Here is a 16,368-nt window from a genome sequence, read left to right on the forward strand (position 1 = left end):
CTCTATATGCACATTTTGTCTAACATACTATTTGGTTTGGAAACATCTCAAAGTTGAAAAGGGTGATATATTTAGGGATATTATATTATATCTAGGAAATACTTCTTTGTTTTGCAGGAAACAAGTAAAAATACTATAATGAATAGAATGTGAGAAGCTAATACATAGTCATTTGCCATGCACATAACTATAGTTGCTCTTAGAAGAACTTGACTGAGGTTCTGGAAAAGAGGAAGAGAAAGCCGTACTAGACTTTGCTCCCTCATTACTTCCTTGTGGTGACTTTTTACTGTTTAAAGCAGATAGCTATGCTAATACTGATATGGGTGTAACTGCAGCTGCAACACAAGAACAAGCTTCCTCTTGTAATGTAGCCTGGTCTGAGGAGAATCTAGCTTTAATATATTCTGGCCTGCTAGGAGGCTGGGTGCTAGAAACTTTACATGCGCAAACTTGTGCAGCCATAGGAAGAACAACTGGTGGAAAGCCGTGGCAGCGACTTGTGTTTCGAATAGAGAACAGCTAACATGAAGGACTCTATGACTTTTGAGGAACAGGTGGAACAGATTGCAGAAGCATTGCTTGCTGACTTCCCGGGGCAAAAATCAAAAACTGAATTTCGTGTCCTACATTACAATGGTGCAAGTGTGCGTTTTGAAGGTAAGATTATTTGTTCATAGAGAAGTATGAAGGTTTCTAACCACTTCCCCCTCTTCTAGAGCTGTGTAATCAGGAACTGCTGATTAAAATTACATGCAGGCAAAGAGGCTTGGTTTAAAAGTTCAGCACTTCCGTGTTAAGAGCATAAGGAAAGTTCTTAATAAATCCTTACGTTGTAGTGCATTGCATCTAGAATTGCTAGCTGGTTTTAAGACATTTTAGCTGATTAGCCATCTGTTCACTGATTAATGCACTAAATACACTTTTATTTCCAAACTGAAATTTCAGTAAAGATCTCTTTCTAAGAGATTGAAACGAGTCTGTGATAACAGACCTCTAGTCAGAAGAAAAGGGCATATTAGATAAACATGTATTTTAGTTCCGCTTTTAGTAAATCGGGGGGGAGGCGATGGTCACCTCCAGGCTTGACTACTGTAATTCGCTCTACGCGAGGCTGCCCTTGACACTGTCCCACAAACTCCAGCAGGTGCAGAATGCTGCTGCGAGGCTCCTCATGGGGTCCCTGCCATGGGAAGCTTATTCACCCAGTGCTTTATCAGTTGCATTGGCTCCCGGTAGAGTATAGGGTCAGGTTCAAGGTGCTGGTCTTGACCTTTAAAGCCCTTTGTGGCTTAGGGCCCTCGTATTTACAGGACAGCCTCTCCTGGTATGCCCCACAGAGGACCTTAAGGTCCATGAATAACCATAGTTTAGAGGTCCCAGGCCCTAAGGAAGTCAGACTATCCTCCACCAGGGCCAGGGCCTTTTCAGTGATGGCTCCGGCGTGGTGGAATGCTCTGTCCCATGAGACCAGGGCCCTTCAGGATTTAACTTCCTTCCGTCGGGCCTGTAAGACAGAGCTATTCCGCCTGGCTTTTAATTTGAATTCAGCCTGATCTTTTATTTCCATTCTCTTCCATCCCCCTCCCCTTTTATGAAGATTACCCGCTCTGAGACCCCACAGCTAATTCTCCCCTGGCCTCCTCACTGGCCCAAGTAGGACTATATCAGCCAGCTAGCCCTGGTGATTATTTAATGCTTATTAGATGGATTTCCCCTAAATTGATTTCTGAACTTTGAATTTTATTGTTATTCATGTTTTTATACTGTATTTTAGGCTGCTTTTACAATTAAGTGTTTTAAATTTGTTGTTAGCTGCCCTGAGCCAGGTTTTTGAACTGGGAAGGGCAGGGTATAAATAAAATATTATTATTATTATTATTAGTATTCAGTTCTGTCTGAACCTTTCAGTCCTACTGCTTTAGTTGTTAAAACATTTAGCTGGTTAAAAGTCTGCTAACACTTGAAGTTTGTTGCTTTGCTGCCAGAATGAGGGTTGGTTTTGCATTGCTGTGGTAGCAGTTTGATATTAAGTCAATAGTTAACACTGAAGTTTGTTTATAGTATTTATTCCTTGTTCTTCATTACAGAAGGATTTTCTGAGCTCCTTAAAATATGCCTGTGCCCATATGTGTGTGTGTGTGTGGGGGGGCTATTTCACACAGGTAACTGAGAAACTCAGCCAGATGGGTGGGGTGTAAATAATTTATTATTATTATTATTATTATTATTATTATTATTCAATTTTCCCATGTGTGCAATTATGCAGGGGTGTTCACAGAGAAGTAGTTTTTTAAAAAATGCCTCTGAGTTCTAAACCAATGTTTCCCATCCACACTAGTGGATAGTCTGTGATGGGCTATAGCCGCAGGGTATGTACATGTCCTTATCCCCTCAATTATTACCCATTCTGCTTGTGAATTGGGGTGGGGTGAGGAATACGCACACTCAAACATTTATAACCTGTCACTGAAAGCAGATTCCTGCTGAAGACTGTTCCTGGATCTCTCACCAGAAAGCTGGCTAAGGAAGTCTGCCTGCTTTTCTGCTTCCTCTGATATTTCCCCACTTTCAGTAGAGGATGGCGCTCTAATTAACCCATGACAGGATGTAACTCAGGTGTTTTGCAGGTAATTAAAACCTGTTAGGAGAAGGCAATTTTTAACATTCTCCAAGTTGGAAAGTGTCCTAGGCTGTTTCTCCTTGAAATTCAGTCAAAGGTAAAGGTAAAGGTACCCCTGCCCGTACGGGCCAGTCTTGACAGACTCTGGGGTTGTGCGCCCATCTCACTTAAGAGGCCAGGGGCCAGCGCTGTCCGGAGACACTTCCGGGTCACGTGGCCAGCGTGACATCGCTGCTCTGGCGAGCCAGAGCCGCACACGGAAACGCCGTTTACCTTCCCGCTGGTAAGCGGTCCCTATTGATCTACTTGCACCCGGAGGTGCTTTCGAACTGCTAGGTTGGCAGGCGCTGGGACCGAGCAGCGGGAGCGCACCCCGCCGCAGGGATTCGAACCGCCGACCTTTCGATCGGCAAGTCCTAGGCGCTGAGGCTTTAACCCACAGCGCCACCTGCGTCCCTATGTGCAAATACAAGATCATTTCATGTATTGTTCTTCTGTGTAATCTTCTGCAAAGATTGACACCAAGTGAGTTGGGCGGTTGTCATAGTTGCTTCTTACTTTATTATGAGCAACCCAAAAAGGAAAGGCGTTGGTAGCATAGAAAGTTACAATTGCCATGTCTTTTGCCAGGCCCACCTCCTTCCCTGCTTGCCCGTGCTACAGCTCAAGGCAGTGAGACTAGAGATGAAGTCCATCAACATCAAAGTCAGATCTCACGCTTTCAGGGTAACGTACATATCATTTTTTAGGAACCTTATGCTGAAGTAACATAGCACAAAGTAAGCTGATGCTACCAGAAGAGCAATGCTTTACATATTATGCAGCACAAATTCAGTTTTCAGCACATAACTTCCTGCAAAGCAGAGAGTTTTGTCTGAACATGCTCTTTGTCACTCTAAAGCTTAGCACAGTTCTAAATACTAACACTCAGTGCGTTTGGACATGGCAGGAAAGTCAGCCCAAGCTGGGCACTGGCAACTCACTTATTCAGTTTATATCTCTCCTTTCTTCTGAGGAGCTCAAGGCAGTAAACACGGCTCCCTCACCCTCTAAATTTTATCCTCACAGCAATGCTATGAGGTAGGGTTGGGTTGGGAAATGGCAGGTGTCCCAAAGTCAGCTAGTGGAAAATTGAACCTGGGTCTCCCCAGTCCCTGCTTCAGCACCCTGCTCAGTATTCCATACTGGCTCTTGAAATTGCCATGTAAGCCAAGGCCTTTATGCTCACTGGAATGCAGGAGTATTTTAGTATAGGGGATGTGGTATCACCCCTCCTGATTGAAATACACAGGGAGATCTTGAGATGAAGAATGAAGTCAAGGAAGTACCTGAAAGAGGAAATGTTGTAGTAATGGGTGACTTAAACGACCCTCACAGAGACTGGCCACATATATGTTAAGTCATGACAGATACATTAAATTCCTTGATACCTTATTGATCATGGAAGATGTGGTGGTGCTGGACCTAATCTTGATTGGTGCCCAGGACTGGTGCAGGATATAATGGTTGAGCCATTATATTTCGTATTATATTTCATATTATTTTATTTTATTTATTTATTTATTTTTACCCCACCCTCCCTGGCCAAGACCGGGCTCAGGGCGGCTAACATCAGGTATAAAAACAATTGATTAAAATACTTCTTAAAATGCAGCCTCATTTCAGTGGAAGCCCAGATCAAAAACTGTTTGGGGGGAGAAAACGTCAGATCTTCACCAAGGCCAACTATCTAGACTGGTCCTACATGTGCTAGAAAAGCCAGGAAAGTCCCCAAATAAGGGTTCCATCACAGAAGGAAAAGGAAAGGGGGGGGGGATCAGGCTGATTCCAAGCCAAAGGCCAGGCGGAACAACTCTGTCTTACAGGCCCTGCAGAAAGAAATCAGATCCCGCAGGGCCCTGGTCTCATGAGACAAAGCATTCCACCAGGCCAGAGCCAGTGTTGAAAAGGTCCTGGCCCTGGTTGAGGCTAATCTGACTTCCTTAGGGCCTGGGACCTCTAGAGTGTTGCTATTTATGGACCTTAAGGTCGTCCGCGGGGCATACCAGGAGAGGTGGTCCCGTAGGTACGAGAGTCCTAGGCAGTTATTTGGGAGCAGTTATTATAGTGCTATTAAATTAAAATTCATAGAATTGTAGAGTTGGAAGGGACCATGAGGGTCGTCTTCTGCAACCACCTACAATGCAGGCCTCTTTTGCACCATGTGGGGTTTGAACTCATGACCCCAATATTAAGACTGTCATGCTCTACCAGCTTAGCTATGTATGTAGCCATATGTTGTAAATGGCCAGTTGCAAATAAAATCTGACATGGCCGCATCTGATTTCAGAAGAGGAAGCTTCCCCAAATGACAAGATTGCTAAACAGGAAAGTGCAAGGCAAAGTTAAGAGGGTCAACTCTGAAATACATGGGAAATAATGCCTGCCAAAGGAGGGGGGAAAGGATAGCTATGCCACCATACATGCATAGGGGGCTTCTGGAGTTCACTGCACCAAGGACGACGGTTCTTGATGTCATAAGGGCCAGAGCATGCGCATAGCCTTATGTGGTCTGGTCTACAAGAAGAGGGAGCCTTTTGCCTTGCGATTCTCATGACAGCATGGCTAAGGCTGGGCCAGAAGAAGTCACTGTCACCCTTATCACACAGTAGTAAACTAATGTGCATTTAAGGAGAAGCTGCAACGTATAAGTGTTCATTGTTCCTCTCTAGCCTTTATGGAATTTTTTTATTATTTGGGAACAGCATTGTAAAACTGGGTGGGCAAAAGGTAGGTAATAGGTCTCTGGGTGGTTTGCAGCAGATCACCAAGGATTTCTGACACTGAACTGTATAACAACACATGTTGTTTAGTCGTGTCCGACTCTTCGTGACCCCATGGACCAGAGCCCGCCAGGCACACCTGTCTTCCACTGCCTCCCGCAGTTTGGTCAAACTCATGCTGGTAGCTTCGAGAACACTGTCCAACTATCTCGTCCTCTGTCGCCCCCTTCTCCTTGTGCTCTCAGTCTTTCCCAACATCAGAGTCTTTTCCAGGGAGTCTTCTCTTCTCATGAGGTGGCCAAAGTATTGGAGCCTCAGCTTCACGATCTGTCCTTCCCGTGAGCACTCAGGGCTGATTTCCTGAAGAATGGATAGGTTTGATCTTGCAGCCCATGGGACTCTCAAGAGTCTCCTCCAGCACCATAATTCAAAAGCATCAGTTCTTCGGTGATCAGCCTTCTTTATGGTCCAGCTCTCACTTCCATACATCACTACTGGGAAAACCATAGCTTTAACTATCTTAATTCTGGCTTGGGATTCATCCATCCTAGACTTCGCATGATGAATAACAACATATAATACCACCCCAATCAGTTTGCTGGAACAAAGAGGGGAAACCAGTAAATAGATTTTTGTGTGTTGGGACTATGATCTGAATTCTAATCCAGAGAGCTATATTGTGAAGTAAAATACCTTTAGAGGTGCATTATCTCTTAATTGTAAGTGTTTGTCTGCCCTTCTTTTGTATTTGGCGCCAGCTGGTGGACATCTAAGTTTTGGGGGTGAGGGTGGGAGGAGTGGACCCACTCCTGTTACAAGAGGAGAGGAAGTTGGTGTCTGCTTGGAGATGCAGGAGCTAATGCTTCCTAACCGCCTGCATCCCTGCCAGAATATCAAAGCGAGGTGTGATGACTAAAGATATATGGGCTGGACAGCTGCAGGTTGAGTGGAAATTTCTCTCTAATACATGCAAGATAAAATAAACATTTTCCAGCCTCTCCACCTCACCTTCCATGCTTGCTCTGTTCTCTTTCCCCCTCTGTTCTGTGTAGTCTTGCCTTTTTCACTGTGTGTTCTTTGGGAAAGCAGTTTTGTGTAGCCCTCTCCAGACGGTGCCTAAAGCTGTCTGGGTTACGCCTAGATATAATTAATATTACTAGAATGTTACTAGGACTTAAAACATAAGTCTCTGTTTACTTTTTTCCAAGGTGGAGGTAGCGCTGCAAGCCCTTTTGACCCAGTTCCTATTGCCAATACACTGAGACGCCTAGGAGATCAGTTTAATGCAGACTTGGAGAGACCAGCGCGGGAGGTCATAGAGGCAGAGGTAATATACATTCCTACCTCTCCAGCAAAAAAACCACCACCCTAGTCTCTGAGCAGGGAACTTCCCTGCTCTGAATAAAAGGGGGTGCATGCATGACACACGTGTGACATGATTATGTCTCGCATGCTGGCCCCCTCAATCGTGGGGGCAAGCCGGCTCACCTGAGTGTGTGTGTGTGTGCGTTATTACGGCTGCTTCCCCAGTGTATTGGCCCTTTATTTTGCAGTCTTGTGTGTACTGTATGTTAGAAGTTCCCATTCTCTGTTTACAGGGAAGGAAATTCAAAGAAAACGTCGAGACTCTCAGCAAGACCTGGACAATTCAGAATCCTGAGCTGGAATATGAAAAAGCTTTTCTAGTTGTTGCTGTAAAGTTGCTTAGATACATTGCAAAGAAAGCTTATGGTGTAGCCCAGCCGCGCTTACTCACAGAGGCAATCAACGCAACTCCGGAAGTGAGACACTATATTGAAAGGCAAGGTGGCTGGGTGAGTTAAGTTAGCATTTGGCTACACAGTCCAACCATCTCCATTCAGCGGTTCACCCAGTAAAGTGTAAAAGCTCCCAACACTTTCTCAATACAGTGATGTATTTTAGTTTGTTTTCAAGATTTATTTCTTGCCTTTCAGTCGGAAAACCTTTAAGGCAGCTTACAAGGGTTAACAGGCCAACAGGGCTGACCTAAAATCTCCAGGTTTGCCTGGTTTCCTCCAGGTGGCAGAGGGAAAGGTTTCAATCCCCAGGTGGGTGAAGGTGCCTTAAAAATAATAATAATAATAATTAAGAAGACTCTGCATGTAGCTTGTAAGCTTCAGTCCAGCTAGAGCTGGCTGCAAATTACTGCATACATTCTAATGGGGTGGTCTGCTCTCCTCTCCCTCTACCAATTAACCTCTGTCTCCAGGGCTCAGTGGTGGGAAGAAGAAAAACTAAGGGCTGCCTCCATGACATCACCTGGGGTCGCCTCTTGGTCTCAGGTTTGAGCCCTGAAATCTTATGATCTGGGATGCTCTTGACCTGGCAACCCTACAACTTACAATTTATTTATTTTTATTCATTAAATTTGTATAGTGCCCTTCATCCGAAGATCACAGGGCAGCTCACAATATAAAAATACAAAATGAAAACACAAAATACATTTTTTAAAAACCCCAAAACCCCAACCAATACCCCTCCCGCAACACATTTAAAAGGACATAGAATGTTAATCAGCTGTACGCCTGGTTGAAGAGAAATGTTTTTGTCTGGAGCCTAAAGATATGTGATGAAGGCTCCAGTCAAACCTCCTTGGGGAGCGCCTTCCACAAAATGGGGAGCCACCACAGAAAAGGCCCGACTTGGTGTTACCACCCTGCAGCCGTCTCATGGAGGAGGCACATGAAGAAGGGCCTCAGAGGATGATTGAAGGGTTCAGGTCAGTTCATCTGGAGAGAGGCGGTCCTTGAGGTGGTGTGGTCTTGATCCATTTAAGGCTTTATAGGTCAAATCCAGTACTTTGAACTAGACATGGAAACTGATAGGCTGATAGTGCGTTCAGGCCAGGAACAATGTAATATGTTCCAGTGTGAAACCTGGCCACGGAATTGCGTACCAGCTGACGTTTCCAAGTCTCCATAGGAAGCCCGGTGTATAATGAGTTGAAGTTATCTAACCTAGAGATTACCAGAGCATAGATGACAATAGTTTGCAATAGAACAGCGCCAAATTTAGGGCAGTGTGGGTGCTGAGCTGAGGGGGCAAAAAAATAACATTAATAACAATAGTAATTATATATTTATACGGGTACATACTGAGAAGATCCATTAAAAAGCAGCTGTGCCAAAAGGAATTATTGTAAAAATAAATATTATGGGGTGCCACCAAATTTTGTCCTTGCTCAAGGTGTTGTTTTACGAAAATCTGCCCCTGCAACAGAAGGGAACAACACGCACAAGCACAGCTGATGGATGGAACAGAGTATAATTCCAGGGCAACTGGCCATTGGAGCTGGAAGGAGGGGAAGCAAGATCCCTGCATTTTCTCCGTTTCTGTCTGATGTATGGAAACAGGATAGCCTATTCCTAAAAAGAAGGTGCAGCCCCCACAATGGATGGGTGCTGTTGTGTTTAGAGGCCTGGGACACAGAATACAGATGGAGACGATGTTTGCTAAATCAATAGCTTATTGTAGAGCACTTTCCCTGCTCACAGGAGTCCTTGCTTCCAGAATTGCTATACATCCTGGGATGGAGCAAGCTGTGTTTAGACCAGAGCATTCTGTTCTGAATCAGGAATGGATCTGCTCAAACTTCACAGGCACACCGCCCCCCCTTTTGTCTGCATGCCCAAAGGGCCGGATTTAGGTTTGATGAGGCCCTAAGCTACTGAAGGTAATGGGGCCCTTTATATGTCCAGCTGTCCTTTGTCAACAACAAATTGTCGCTGTTTTTTGTGTTGAATATGTGCTATACAGTAATTTAATAAACACAAAACACTATTGATGTATGTAGGTTTTATTTTATTTGTTTTTATCTTATATTTTGGAAATGTACATGCAGGTTTTTTCCTTTAAATTTTTTTGGGGCCCCCAAGATAGTGGGGCCCTAAGCTATAGCTTGTTTAGCTTATACGTAAATCTGGCACTGCATGCCCCCATTACTTCCAGTATTCCTTTCACACCTTGTCTCAGTGTGATGGGATCTTTACAAGGTGCCTCTAAGTTGGTTCTTTTATTAACATTTGCTGATTTTTCTTTGTTTTTCCAATTAATACCTTCTTTTTTCATTTTAGGAGAACCTTGAAAACAGAAGAGGACAAAATAATCCCTAATATATCACTTTTAATAAAATATGCCCAGCTCTGCTTTGCTACTCTAAGAGAAATGGAGCTGGAAAACTTTCCTGCACTAGAATTGCACTCGACCTGCCTTTGTTTTGTTTTAATTTAAATCACCAAATAAAATAAAATGATGATGCCTAGGTGTTGTGTGCCTTCAGTGATGCCAAAAGTCACTCATGTGACCACACTTCCGCACAACATTCCATCTTTCAATGGCTTGGATTAACTGATTGTATGTTCCTGTGATAACTACGGTATATAGTTTTGTATTGAATACTTGGAAAATTGGGCCACATATTTCAGCTCAGCTCACTGGGTTTATCTCATTTTGCCATCTGCAAAAAGAAGCCTAGTTTGTTTGTTTGTTTGTTTGTTTGTTTAAAAAAGCTTTGTAAAGCACTTTAAAAGACAAAAAGAATAAAATGGGGGGGGGGGCACCCAACAGAACTTTAAACTTGTTCACTCTGGTCATCCTTTGTAACAGGGCTATGGAACTTGTGATTCCTTAAGATGATGTTGGATTTCAATTCCTTACCAGCCCCAACCAGCAATGTCCAACAGTCAGGAATGATGCAACCTGTAGGCCAACAACCTATGGAGAACCACAGGTTTGCAATCCCTGCTGCATAAAACAGGAGACCATTTCCCCTCAGTTTCATTTAGTGCCATTTTCCCCTATAGCATGGAGAATAGCTCACTTCAGGATGTTTTACTAAATTTGATATCTCCGAAATTTGATACCTCCTTTAAAAAAAAATATTTTTTTAATTGATTTTCTTTTTTCTCATCACAAATATACTTATATCCATAATATATAGTTTGCATTACATCTCCCCCTCCCTCCCTTTGGACTTCCCTCAACTTCCATTTCTGATTTATTATCCTCATTATTATATTCTGCTGTCCTCCCCCCCCCAAAAAAATATATATCATATTTTCCCATTGTTACAATATTTGCAAAAACAAAGAAAGAATATTGACTCGATGGCAGGATTTAAATAAACTGTCACAATTTTATGGATAGGGAACAAATATTGATAGCTCCTTAACTTGTTCATGCCACTACTGCGCTCTGCATTCTAATCTCAACAATAAGGCTGAATTGGTTATGGGTGAGTAGTATAAAGGATTCTGCTTTTGCTGATGATTAGGCAGGTCAAAATCGCTTTCTCCCAGGGGTGGCCTGAGATGTTTTGGTGTGTCAGGCCTGAGGCACGCTCCCCTCAGCCCCACAATGAAGGGTGGGCATGAAGCCCTCACCTAGCCTCTTCAGCCCACTGGGCTGAAAAGAGGGAGGAGCTTTGGAAAGTGGTTCTCCTCTACAGCTTCCTCCTCTATAGTTCTTTGCTTTCCTGGGCCAAAGATATTCACTAATAAATCCAGTATGCTGTTAAATAGGCTGTAAGAATCCTCAGGGTAATAGTTGACAACAAATACACTCTTACATTATATAGATATGATGTTCCAATGAATCAGAATGAAAGAAGCCACGAGAAGAACCATGAACACCCAGCGTAGAATACCCCATGGGCTATAATTCCAGTTTCTAAAACAGAGGAGGAAAGAGGGGGAAATCCTAAACAATTGCTCTTACCAATTTAGCAAGAAAGTAAATTACAAACTGGAGTCGTATCTCAACCAAAGGAAATTTAACCATTATGAGCGCTGTATGTTGTGATGGGGAAAGACAAGCTTTTACTCTCCTGGTGATGATACACACCACCACCCTGACATTTGTATACATCTTGGCACCATAGGAAAATTGTAGTTATGCCTTAACTGTGGACCCCTCACCCCCACAATTGATTGCTGCAGAACGAAAGGTGTTAAATGCTAGTTTTTGCCTTCAGCAAGAAAGCAGATAGCAATCATAAAACACATGGAGCAACTGCTTAACAGGGTGTCTGCCTTAGGCCCAGGGAAATACTATGCACAACTTGCACAAATCATTTTATCAATGCAAATAGCAGGTGCATGAGTGGGGGAGATAAGGTTTGGAAGTGGGTGTTGGTGGTTGAACTTCCCAGTCCTTGAAAGTGATGCTTTGAAGTCACATAAAAGTGATGCATTTAAGACCCATAAATAGTTATGCTAATTATGGTCAGATCTTATTCTACATGCAATTTTAACCATCACTGATTAAGTCAAAGGGAACTTACCAAATTTTGTGTTCAAACCCAATCAGAGTATCCCCACCCCCAAACTGGCAAGGACAACACTTTTTTCATTGTCTCCTTTATTGGGAATGTGACAGATAATGAACTGGGGCTCATTGTTTCTAGTATGCACACCAGAGCAGAAATAAAAGGTTGATTTAGAAACAAAATGTGGATTCTGTTTATGCAAAGTTAGCCACCAAATATAATCTTGTGATTAGATGGCACTTACCTTTCTGTGACTTTATGATGACAAGTGGCATTGGAAGACAGGCATTAAAATTAAAATCAGAAATATCTGGGAAAGCTGTAGTGACCTCAGCTGTAGATGAGGGAGTGGAGGGAGGACTGGTTTGCACATAGTGACGTGTTGTAGGAGCTGAATAATAGCAATGAAATATAATTTGTTATATTTACAGTCCTGGGCAAATTGCTTGTGCTATGAGAAGGGTAGTACATTCTTTACACTGAAAAATACTATGGAAATGATTCGTGGTTATTAGCTGTGCAAGCAATGAATAATGAAAAATAATTCTTGGTTTAGGGTGCGATCCTAGAGTCTCTGGAACTGGCATCAGAGTGGCCATAAGGTAAAGTGGATCTTTCTAACTGTCAGGGAGAGGCAGGCAGAAGAGGATTTTTGTTCTGGCAAGTCTCCTCATTGCAGGCATGGAAGCTCTGATACTTCGCTGTTCTGTCATCAGTGGTCTGTCATCAGCAACAAAGGGGGACAAGCCAGAGTAGACTTAGGTTACCAGACGTCCCCGTTTCCCGGGGACAATCCCTGGATTTACAAATCAGTCCCCATACAAAATCCATTGAAGTTGAAAAGTGTCCCTGGATTCATTGAAAAAAATCTGGTAACCTTAGAATAGACCGGGGAAGAGATTGGATTCCACGTCATGGCCTGATAAGAGCTGGGATGTGGGTATAGTCCAGGGCCTATCTACTCAGCCAGCAACCAAACAATACCAAACACTGTAATCAGCCCCACCTCACCCCCCCAAAAAACCCTCACCTGTGGTTTATATTAAGACTATGGCATGTGGGAAGTTAAACACTTCCTCTCCCCTCAGTGGTAATGATTGCTCCTCCCCATACTGCAATGGGGGTGGGAGGGAAGAAAAATTATAAAGAACATGTTGTTTTTAAAAAAAATAGTAGGATAACATGCCATAGAGAAGGAAATGGCTAGAGCAATCAATACAGGCCAGAGTAGCAGCATGACAGCCATTCCACAGCCATTCCATTAGCTTGGATTCCAGCCTGAGGCTGTTTTCTCCAGGAGAGACACATTTGCACATCTTTGTCTTTAGCTGCTTGAGAACAAAAGACAACTCCCACAAAATGGAGATTGAAACAAAACAATAAATTCCTTCCAGTAGCACCTTAGAGACCAACTAAGTTTGTTATTGGTATGAGCTTGGCAGATCAACACAGCTACCTACCTGTAAAATGGAGATTTGCAACTGAATACCTTACTCATGTGATCTAAGGTTAGGTGTGTGACACTTTGTTATTAGCAGCATGAATGAGAACAGGCGAAGACTGCTTGTATAAGATTGCACTGTAAGTGCATAAAGTACTGGGAAGTTCTATGCAATCCCTAATTGCTCCAGTTATATATGTAACTGGAATGCCAATTTGGGGGGGAAACTACGCATATTTTTCTTGGCCTTCCTAATGTAACATGACTGGTGCCTACTGAGTAATCCAGCCTTGTATTTAACAACCCTCCTGGTAGCCCTAAGTGCCCAGAAATTCTATGCAGATGAATGCATGAAATTCTATGTTGGCAAGGGAGAAGGGTTAGCAGTGGAAGGATACATTGTTCTGTCCTTTTTCTGCCAGCCCTCTTGGTTTCAATTCCAAATGTAGAGGAAGGAAAGTTTCTTTGTCCACAACCCAGCACAGAAATGGTGGAGACTTGCAGAGAGGGGACAGATCACTTTGCCATTTCGTCCCTCCTCCACCAGTCTGCTTGGTAGAAGTCCTTTTTTTAAAAAAAAAGAACAACGAGGCTTTAATGCTTACCACAGAGGAAAGGACATCCCTTCCTCTTTGGCCAGCATGAAAATACAGGGTAGTATAAAAAATGGAGGCTGGTAACTTTTGTGTAGTTACTGTATTTACAAGGCTGACTTACTCCATCAGAGCTGGCAACAAGAACTTTATTTCTATTTGCATTATAACAATAAAGGTAGTGATGAGACTCATATGACACCTTACCTTTATTTACCTTCAGTTTCACTGAAGTCATTATGTCAGCAAAAGGCCTTTCAATTCCACACCAATATGTTCCTGAATCATCTTCTGTCAGTTGGTGTATTGTCACCCAAAAGACGCCTTTCCTGTTATCAAGGAGTGCCAATCTGCTTTTATAGTTCCACTTTACAAACTTCTTCGTTTCTCCTAAAATATCACAAGATGTTCGGGAACTTCCTCGGCACCAGTATTTATTGTCAAATCTGTATTCCATATCATAGAAGCAAGTTATTGTTGTGCTTGTCCCCTCTGTGGCTATCTCTTCTGTATTTTTCTGAATGAATGCTGTAAAACAATCTGTTGGGGAAAAAACATGGGGCGATATGTCAAAAATGTAACTGGGTAATTGCATCATACTAAATGTGAATCAGCTTCCATTCTTTGCTGCAGCTATATATTAGTCCTCTCATGTTATAATGTTTCTTAACTGCTCCTTACGGAAAAAACTGAAAATATATTTACGGTGTGTGCGTCCCATTTTGTCCTGCTCATTCAAGGTTGCTCAATTTTTTCCACTAGGAAAGCCTAGGTGGTCAGGTACCTGTGGTCCTTGCTGCTGGACTACAACAACAATCATTCTTGACCAAAGGCCATGCTGCCTGGAATCAAAGTCCAACTACAACTGGAGGGCCACTGGTTCCCCACCCTTGGGGTAAGCAGTAGAGTGGAACAGTCAGATTTTGGAACTAGAACCATTTTGAAATGCTCTGTATTTTCACAACTGCATTCTATAAATTGAATAAAAGAAAAAAGAAAATATATTGACCTGTGAGAGATATAGTTTCCCTTCTGCATTTTTATGTTGTGAAGCTGCTCTGAGTATGGGCCTTGACAGATATTGAATGGACTTTAAAATATAACAGTGTCCAATTCAATCTAAAGCCTGGCTTGAAGTATTACTGGGGGGGGGGCACCAGAAAACATGGTGTTTGTGCTTCAAAACACAGCAAAGCAATTGTAAAAATTTGGCGCAGGTTTGGAGTAAATCGGGCAATGTTGGATTTGGGGGGGGGGAAGTTAACTATGAACCCTGGTTTGATGCATAAATTTCTCAGCTTGGGGGCTCTGCAGAATGTGGTGTTTGCACTGTAAAATGCTGCAAAATGGTTGCAGCACTTTGGCCTAAGTTTGGAGAAGATGCCAGATTTCGGGGTTCATATGCTGAAAAATTATATCTTAATAAACACCATCAAAAGATAGGATGGAACAGAAAGTTGCTTAAAGCTAAATGCTGCCCCCTCAATCCATACCCACCCTACCACAAATGTGCCTTTGCTTGTGCCACTACACCCTCTCTGCCTTGTTACTGCCACCACACCATAGGCATGGCAGGGAGAGCACAGTGGTAGGAGCACCATAGCAGTGGGGGGGGGGCAGCCGCATTGGCCCAGGCACAGTGGCAGAGGAAGCAGGAGCAGCGATCGGCACATTCCTCTGGTCCGGATCTGCTTCTTGAGGTGACACCCTCACCTCGCCTCATGGGCAAGCCAGCCCTGCCATTTTCCCCTATTCTAAAGGTAAAGGTAAAGGTACCCCTGCCCATACGGGCCAGTCTTGACAGACTCTGGGGTTGTGCGCCCATCTCACTTAAGAGGCCAGGGGCCAGCGCTGTCCGGAGACACTTCCGGGTCACGTGGCCAGCGTGACATCGCTGCTCTGGCGAGCCAGAGCCGCACACGGAAACGCCGTTTACCTTCCCGCTGGTAAGCGGTCCCTATTTAACTACTTGCACCTGGAGGTGCTTTCGAACTGCTAGGTTGGCAGGCGCTGGGACCGAGCAGCGGGAGCGCACCCCGCCGCAGGGATTCGAACCGCCGACCTTTCGATCGGCAAGCCCTAGGCGCTGAGGCTTTAACCCACAGCACCACCTGCGTCCCACTTCCCCTATTCTACCAGTTCAATATTCCTTTGCTCAGGATTGCAGTGCCCTTAATATCCTTTCATAATTTGGTTGACTGCATCGACTACCCATCTGGAAATCAGAGTAAATGAAAAACTTTCTGGATAAGATCTGTTCCAAAACATTTTTCTTACCCACATACAAAGAAATCCAAAGGGTGAAGCAGCGATTCATCTTGCGCACTGTCTATGAACAAACCCATACAAGAAGAATCCAGGCATTGATGATAACTTTTTCTTGCTTTAGGAAGTAGGCCCTCTCTTGTGCTGCTCATCTAATGCCCCTCTGACTCTGACCAGATGAAGTTATACCTGATAATTCACAGAAGTATGATTCACAGAAGCACCAACCACAGAGCCACAGCATCTTCAGAAGGGAAGTGGGGCTATCAAGTCTTCCTCTCTGCCAGACAAATTCTCCCTGCCAGACATTTAATGTCCCCTTAAGTTTGCACCAGCCACCAGGGCAAAGCCACTTCTATGTATTTTTTGCAAAACTTAAAATCAAACACACATACAAA

The 16,368-nt window shown here is 43.5% G+C and overlaps 2 protein-coding genes and 1 long non-coding RNA gene across 6 annotated transcripts in view; 2 read left to right on the plus strand and 1 right to left on the minus strand.

The window, feature by feature from the left end:
• Positions 1-108: 108 nt before the first annotated feature.
• Positions 109-9,667, plus strand: BCL2L15 (BCL2 like 15). Of its 3 annotated transcripts, XM_079980041.1 has the most exons (5): positions 109-660; positions 3,254-3,349; positions 6,594-6,712; positions 6,984-7,199; positions 9,480-9,667. In XM_079980041.1, exons 1-5 carry the CDS (start codon positions 528-530, stop codon positions 9,516-9,518), a joined length of 603 nt encoding a protein of 200 aa, XP_079836167.1. In that variant the 5' UTR covers positions 109-527; the 3' UTR covers positions 9,519-9,667. The 3 variants fall into 3 exon arrangements, with proteins under 3 accessions (XP_079836167.1, XP_079836168.1, XP_079836169.1); XM_079980042.1 differs by lacking the exon at positions 3,254-3,349; XM_079980043.1 differs by lacking the exon at positions 3,254-3,349 and having other exon boundaries at positions 6,600-6,712.
• Positions 9,668-10,970: 1,303 nt separating this feature from the next.
• LOC307218161 lies at positions 10,971-14,079 on the minus strand. The gene is made up of 3 exons (XR_013839838.1): positions 13,913-14,079; positions 11,916-12,062; positions 10,971-11,073 (listed from the first exon to the last, which is right to left on the minus strand). It is a non-coding gene; the product is annotated as an uncharacterized lncRNA (long non-coding RNA).
• Positions 14,080-14,480: 401 nt separating this feature from the next.
• The window catches only part of PTPN22 (protein tyrosine phosphatase non-receptor type 22), a 43,019-nt gene continuing 41,131 nt past the window's right edge, over positions 14,481-16,368 (plus strand). Inside the window, exon 1 of one of the 2 annotated variants that reach the window (XM_079979140.1) lies at positions 14,481-14,600. In XM_079979140.1, the coding sequence (XP_079835266.1) occupies positions 14,541-14,600 (60 nt within the window). In that variant the 5' untranslated portion in view covers positions 14,481-14,540. The remainder of the gene's footprint in view (positions 14,601-16,368) is intronic. The other variant, XM_079979139.1, reaches the window with a different exon arrangement.

Source organism: Podarcis cretensis (assembly GCF_951804945.1).
Source record: "Podarcis cretensis genome assembly, chromosome: 6".
Classification (NCBI taxonomy): domain Eukaryota; kingdom Metazoa; phylum Chordata; class Lepidosauria; order Squamata; family Lacertidae; genus Podarcis; species Podarcis cretensis.